Source organism: Pygocentrus nattereri, chromosome 3, assembly GCF_015220715.1.
Source record: "Pygocentrus nattereri isolate fPygNat1 chromosome 3, fPygNat1.pri, whole genome shotgun sequence".
In the NCBI taxonomy this organism is placed as follows: domain Eukaryota; kingdom Metazoa; phylum Chordata; class Actinopteri; order Characiformes; family Serrasalmidae; genus Pygocentrus; species Pygocentrus nattereri.
This window is the reverse complement of record NC_051213.1, coordinates 27248401-27256086: the sequence shown is the minus strand read 5'-3', so window position 1 is coordinate 27256086 and position 7686 is coordinate 27248401. Positions and strand designations below refer to the sequence as shown.

At 41.1% G+C, this 7686-nt stretch overlaps 1 protein-coding gene across 1 annotated transcript; it reads right to left on the bottom strand.

Annotated features, from left to right (window-relative positions):
- Positions 1 to 1397: 1397 nt before the first annotated feature.
- On the bottom strand, positions 1398 to 2347 carry LOC108434890. The gene is made up of 2 exons (XM_037536929.1): positions 2021 to 2347; positions 1398 to 1835 (listed from the first exon to the last, which is right to left on the bottom strand). The coding sequence occupies exons 1-2, from the start codon at positions 2225 to 2227 to the stop codon at positions 1398 to 1400; spliced, it is 645 nt and encodes a 214-aa protein (XP_037392826.1). The 5' UTR covers positions 2228 to 2347.
- Between the last annotated feature and the right edge of the window lie 5339 nt (positions 2348 to 7686).

The following is a 7686-nucleotide window of genomic DNA, read 5'->3' as shown; positions in this document are numbered from 1 at the left end:
TACTAACACTGCGGCCTATATGCTCACACACTAATGGGTTTCCTTGTCTCGGCTTTGTGAGGTGATCTCATGTCCTATATTAGTGCATTAGAATCTAAATGCTACTGTACCCCTAACCTTAACCCCAGCTACCTCAAAGCATAAATAATTTGGTCTCTGTAACCATTTCTCACAAGATATGCATATTTTAAGAGAAGAGAGGGCATTTTTCTTCATGGAGAGCAACCTACAAAATCCTGATGCTGTGGAGACCATTCATCTTGGTCATCTCAGGAACATCTGGTCCCCATAAAGTAATAAATACACACACATTCCACCTTGGTGGAAAGGGATAGAAAGCAAGCAAAAGAGACAGAGAGAGAGAAAAAATGAAATTCCTGGTAATATAGTGCTCTAGTGAGATTTCTCAGGATCACCATTGGTTACAGATGAGCCTGATTTGCAGTTGCACCATCACATGTAAATTTCATAATTTGTATGTTGGGGAAAGGCAGAGGGGAATTGATGCAGCAACACAGAATGAAGGGCGGAATAAATCACCAGACAAAAAAAAAAAAATCAAATTGCAACACATATCCCCACCACCAGTCACTCAGACCAACACGCACATGCACATATTAGTGAGAGCTTCATTTTTATTTTAAATGAATACATTTACTATTCTTAAACCTGTATATTTAATGTACTGCTCCTCCATTAATTCCTAGCAGTCAATTATGTACAAACAATTTCTTCATAAGATTTTTGAATACAGATGTATGTATTCAGGGCCTTGGGTTTCAAGGTATCATTAAAGGCAAAAAATGTACTATTTATATAATACCATGCAAGCAAAAGTCCTCCCCATCCTACCAAGGTGACACAGCCAGAGGCGATTGCCAGAAGTCAGTGGGTGGTCCCCTTCCAGCTAGAATCGAAATTAAATTGTTCTTACAAACCCTAACCTTGCTCTGCATTCTCCATGCGTCACATTTCCATAGGAGCAAACTGCTAGTCGTCGTCTCCATAAATCTGCGTGTTCACTGAGGCTGCCTACAGCATGAGACACCCGGCCTGGAGTTAATCACCTTAATTACCATAGCTGGAGAGAGGAAAGGAGAAGGAGAGAGAGAAGTTAGTGAGAGAAAGAGAGATCGAGCTGGTCCATTTCCTTTGACCAGTCTTGAGCGGCCCATAATCGCTGTACTGTGCTGATATGAATCGAAGTTAGTGTGCCAGAAAGCTATAAACTCCTCCCGAGCAGTTAGGACCCCCCACCATAAACCAAGCATGAGCTCGCAACATGAACAGAACCTCAAGTCTGATGTCGAGTGATGAGTAGCTAAAAGTAGCCTCAAAAGAATGGCTTAGCAAAAATCTAATTTCTCATTTTTTTATCCTTAGCCTAAATTAGCTGATCACCCAAGACAGGTTTTAATTTTGTACCAGAGATGTAAAGCTAATTGTGGCATGCGCCCACCCCCTGGGCCCCGATGATGATGACCACGAGGGTCGGCAGGAAGGCGGCGACAAACCTCGACGAGGATGCCACGGAGAGACCCGTAAGTGTGGAGGGGGCAGAGCGCAAAGCCCGTGATCCCCTGACGGACACGAGTCACGAGTGTGACGCCGGGAGGAGGAGGACGAGGATGCTGGTGCCAGCCACAAGAGGCACCAGAGTGAGGAGCTCCGCCGCCCAGGCCCTGCCCCCTGTTACGCAGCAAGGCCGCTTCACTACGCCTCACATTCGACCCAGACAGCCGAGCTGCCAGCTGGGGGCAGTGACAGGGAGGCAGAGCGGTGAGCTCTTGTTCCCTCTTGGCTCTGGCGCGCCGATGAGCGCTTTTTAAAAAGAGCTGAGAGGGAACAGAGAGAGAGAGGGACGATCAGCAGCAAAAGACTGAAAGAGCTGAAAAGTTCGGTGAAGAGACTGAAAAAGCTAGTTAGCATCAGCCACTGAAAAGTGGCCAGCTTAACGTGGTGTTGGTTTTGTTTGTTTTGTTTATTTATTTGGGAGAATAAAGAAATGGCTGCTGCAAACCTGAATCCTGCCTCCAGCATCCTCCTTAAGGCCTGGGGTAGCACATGCGGTGTTACACTGTAACGGTGGGGAGCGTGGAGGCGGACGCATACGCTGAGATAAGCGACTTTTTTTTAGGGCAAATCCAGGTTCATGGTGATGAAAGTCCAGGTTCAAATGGCCAATACGAAGAAATCGCAAGACAGGCATGACTAACAGAACTAACATACATAACTTACATAATAGGCATAACTAACAGAACAGGCTAAACAGAGAACTAATAGCAAAAGTACAACTCAAACAAGCATACATCAAACAAAACATCCAGCAAACAATTCAAACAGCACATAAAACATCAAACAAACAAGCCAAACAAAGACCTGCAAACACACAGGGGAAAACACAGGGCTTAAATACATGAGGGTAAACGAGGGACAGGCAGAAACACAGGTGGGGACAATCAGGGACGGAGTCACTAAACAAGGGGGCTGGACTAAACCAAAACAAAGAAAACACGTGGACTAGACCAAAACACAACATGAACACATGGACAGGACTGGGAGGGGCCAATCGTGACATACACTAATGCTAACAAGCTAGCAAGTTAGCTAACAAGTTTCAGAAGCTTATACTACACTGATTAGCACCATTCAAACTGCATGCCTAAGTCATCACACACAGCTAAAACTGTGTCAAGTTCTTAAGTAATCTCAAAAAGACTTGATTATGTAGTTTCCTACACTGTATTACATATTGTTACCTATAAGAAAGGACTAAGGCACATAAAATAATAGTTTTTTCTTTGGCACACAGTGTCAGAAACCACATAAGTAAGCAAGTTTGAGGTTAGTAGTTATGTAGTTTACACTGTGCTAATTGGTGCAGTATAAGCTTTCATTACTCCTTAGCTTCTTTAACCTCATAACTCCAACTTTAGTGTAAAAATAAAGAAGCAAACTTCAGACAACAACGTCATGGGGAAATTGTGCTAATTGTATTTTTTGCCCAGCTGTTCCTTTAAGCCTGTGAGACCTGAGACTTCCCCACCTCCAGGCTTAGGGGCAGATCTGGTCTGACTGCATGTGAGCGCTGGGTGGCCCTGACACTAAATGACTGGTGAGGGTGGTCTGCAGGAGCAGGGCAGGGAGCAGTTAGTGGCAACATCCTGCCAGTGGAGAAATAAATAAAAGAGGAGAAAAGCACCAGCCGCACACATAGCCTTTGCAAAATCCACACAAATGTTCTGCTAAGCTCATTGAAGCTGCTTTGCTGATCCACTGCTTTTCCTGATGTACACACAGCTGAAAAGCAGAAAGTCTATTACTGATTTGCAATGAGGAGCAGGGAGCAGACTCAGCAGACAAAACATCTGCTTTCACTTCAGCTAATGGCACTAGCCTAGTCACATTGGCACTTATTTAAGTTGTGTACAGTCGAATTGATCATAAAATAAACACACACAAATCTTACAGACAGCTTAGTTATTCATCAATTTAATCTTTGAAATTATTTATCATCATAATATAAACACTATAAAGTTTGGTCAGTAGGGGGAGCAGTGCATTTACTGCTCAACCTCAAACTCCACCTATGAGTACAGCCAATGCTGCACTTCTACTGGCTCCTTACCAAAGCATCTGCATGAATTAGGGTGTGCATTATGTAAATGATATGTAAGTACAAGTAGGCTGACACTTGATTTCACACACTGAAGCTCAAATCTCTGCTTCTTTCCACATTCTTACATTTCATGAATCTCACGCAGAGTAGCTTATGCGTCAATAAAGGCAGTTACATTTGCACTCGTTTTTATGCAACTTTGATCAATAAAGGCTACTGTAACTTATTTTACTTACTAACTTTAACTTAAACAGGGCAGGTTTGTGAAACGTCAGATGATACTAAATACATATGACTTAAGTATAAAGGTGTAAAATGCAGGTGTGGAGGAAGTACAGTAGTTCTGTACTAGAGCATAAGTAGTTCTTGATAAAATTTTACTTGAGTAAAAGTACAAAAGGACACAGTTGTGAATGTACTTTGTATCAAAAGTATGTTGAGTTATCATAGATATTATACATTATTATACATTATTATTATACCTAACCCTCAAAAATCTATAACACATCTACAATACCTATACAAGTACTTGTAGAGGTATTGTGTCCCGCCTCAGACGGACTCTCCCAGTGTTGCAAACTCCATCTCTATCAAGATTCCCTGGGAGAACACGTGAGTTTAGACTTCCCGATAGCGTCGGAGTCCATAACGGACTCCATTTCCCAGGAGCCTATGGGAGATCACATGACCGGTGACGATTGGTAACGCACCTATCAGCGATCACAGTCACCGGATTATTGACTCATTTCACCTGTGCTACATTATCACATTACTTGGTTAGGATAGTTTAGAAGCCCGGGCTTTAGCTAGTACTCTTTGTGAAGTATTGTTTCTCCTATGAACTTGCTGAGCTGTTTGGTTCTGACCTCGTACTTGTTTATCTTGACTCTGATTTTTGCCTTGCCCTTTTGGTTCTGGTTGCCTGATCTTGGATTTTTGTTTTTGACTATTCTGCTTGTTTACCCGACTTTGTTTTTTTGGATTGACGTCTTACTTTTGTCTGCCTGTGGAGATGCTTTACTGGTTTTGACCCACGCCTGCACTTGGACTTCGACATTGCCTCACGTAAATAAAACCAATCCTTTTACTAACATCCGCATCCGCATACCGATAAATAAGTAAGAGTATGGGTATTCTCTATATTTCTACTGAGTAAGGAGACAAAAGTATGTGACGGTGCTCAAAGAATATATAACACAACATCTACAATAACCTAACATCTGCAAAACGTCAAATTACTTTTGCTTTTGATACTTAGGCATATCCACAAGCACATACTTTTGAACCTTTACTCAAGTAAAAATATAGATAGAATACCTATACTTAAATATGAAATATGCGATTTTCAAAACATACTTGAGTATAAAAGTACTGTGCTTCGTCTATCCCTGTTAAAATGAGCTTGAGCTTCATGTTTATCTGCAAAGCTTTCTATGTGCTATATCTGTGCTTTGCACTCTCTGCCTTGCAGCACTGCAGTACTCATTCAGTGTGTGGTAGCCTTTAAACAACTGTAGTTGCTTTTCTATGTTTCTTTCATTGCACTAAACAAATAAAACTTCTTTATAAGCAAAAGAAACTTTGACCAAAACATAATACGCAGGCTCTTCACAGTTGGAGTGCAGAGTTCACATGAACTCATGATGCTTAAAATGAGGACATATAATATTAGAGAGAAGCTCATTTGCATCTATATTTTTTAAGCTTTCATGACTATTCAAAAATGCAAAATACAAAAAGTACACTTATAAGAGAAATCAAGAAATCAGGCAAACGTGTGTTTTGAGTGAACAAGTTATTTTCTAAGTATAGTGAAAACACTGAAGTTACTGTTCATGGTGATAGTTTCATGATCGTATAAAGCACTGGAGTATTTCTTTAATGTGCAAGTCCATTCAGAGCACACAGGGCACATACACATCAAATCACATCACGCACAGTAGTGATACCACCTTACCACAGATAAGGACACATACATGTAATCCAAAAAAATACACACACTCACACAATCATATACATGCACAGAAGTGCTACAACACCCTCCCACCCCTGACACACTCCCACACACTCTCTCACACACTTTAGGACATGGTGGTGAGCAGATTAGAAGCAGCTGGCTCGGGTTCAGCAGACGCATTAATGAAGGCTTTTGAAGGCCACATGGCTCAGACGCTCATAGCAGGCCGCCCAGTAAGAGCGCTTGAACAGCACACAGCACTCGTGATGATTATGAGGATGATAAGAATGACGGTAAGCAGCAGAATGAAGGTGGTGGGTCAGGTTTGCTTCATGAGACGTGGTAATGTGGTCAGCTAACCCTGTTTCAAAGCTGTGCTTGAAAATGTATGTAGTAACATTCGATAGGCTGTATATTTTAGCCTAGTCTGGGAAAGAAAAATAGCCAGAATATGTTTAAATACGGAAATATCCAAGCTTAAACATTTGAACAACGTACCAACTGTAGGGGAGAGTAGGTCTAGCTGCCCACCCACTTTGGCTGTATAGGAAAGCCGCTGTATTCACTTTCCACTTCATCCTCAAGCAAGTGAAAATAAACATAGTACCATTTAAAATTCTGGACACCACATCTATTCATAGAAGAGCTTTTCTTTGTTTCTGATATTTTTCCATTTGTTATTTTGCCTATTTTCTATTATTTAGAATAACCGCGAAGACATCAAAACTATAAAATTACTCCTAAAGAGTTAGTAAATCCAGGAATATTGGACTTTTACCAAATAGTTATTTAGATTCACTCTTCTTCACTATCCAGCTGATTGGCTCAAATGCATTAACGAGGGCAGACATTCTACTAATTAACTTTTAATGAGTTGTGCAAAGTAATTAGGATGATGATTTTGTTCAACATTTCACAGCCCAAAAGATCTTAATAAATGTTTAAAAATATTTTTACAACCTCAAATAATTTACAACATAAATTCTATACATTATACACTTATGCATTAAATTCTCTATTCACACCTGTCCTAAAAACAATAATATGCTTTTAGAATTATCAAAAACAAACATTCAGTCAGGTCTTTCCAAACATATGACCAGTACTGTATGTCAGAACGAATGAACTGTCAGCAGGACTTTTACCCAGATTACCGTATGGTAACACCACAAGTGCTTTGGACCTGTGCACACATTGAGTTTGTAAAGGGGCCTCAGATCTACCTCTCTCAGCCCTAACCAAGCACTCTTCACTGGAGAGCTTTGAGACAAATACTGTCTTTATTCAAAGTGACCAGAGCTATGACCACAAAATAAAAAATAATCAAATAAAAACATCTCAGACAAAATCCCACAGCCTTCACCAACCATGTTTAAACAAATATCAAACAGTGTCAGTGTGCCAAGAGAACAGCATGTGTCTCCGTTTGACTAGAAGATGCAGCGTTGATGGGGGAAAAAAGGAGCAATTCGATTAAAAGTTCCCCATTAAATCAAGACTAAACATTCCCCAAACGCTTTCGCCTTCCTCTCAAATGGCAGACCTCTCGATCAGACCTTCTATTTGGGGGCGAAAGCCATGCGCTTTTGAAGTCTGAGACCAAGAAAAACAGCCTCTCCAAGGCCCCTCACACAGAATGACCGATGGGCCACCCAGGAAGACATGGAAACTCCAGCATTTCCTTTTAAGCCAAGACTGGATTATAGATTTGGTGTGTGTGTGCATGTGTATGGAGGGGTGGTCCGCTCAGCTGTGTCTAATTAAAACAGAGCTCATGCCTTGTACCTCCCAGTGAAAAGCCTAGGCTCTCACCATAGCCAGCCTTTAACAACACTCTCTGCTCACTGGTGTCTGGGGTTTATGGGGAACAGAACGCTCAAGGCTGGGGAGTATAGAGTGCAGTCCAGGGCAGACTATGGTGAAAATTGGATTAAAATTGTTCTGAAAATGTTTGAACCAAATGTCTAAATCCTGAAGAAGTCAAGTCAAAAGATAAAGCTACATTAAGGAGTAAAAATCTAGAGATACTGGTGACATTTGAGACTTGTCAGTCTCTCAGTCAACTATATAGTAAGAATAAAACCTATTATTAGCAAATAACCTATATTTG

Coding starts and splice junctions, on each gene's coding strand:
- LOC108434890 (XM_037536929.1), bottom strand. CDS start 2,227: ATGTTAGTTCTGTTAGTCATGCCTGTCTTGCGATTTCTTCGTATTGGC. Junction 1,836..2,020: donor ATGCTGGAGGCAGGATTCAG/GTTTGCAGCAGC, acceptor GTTCCCTCTCAG/CTCTTTTTAAAAAGCGCTCA.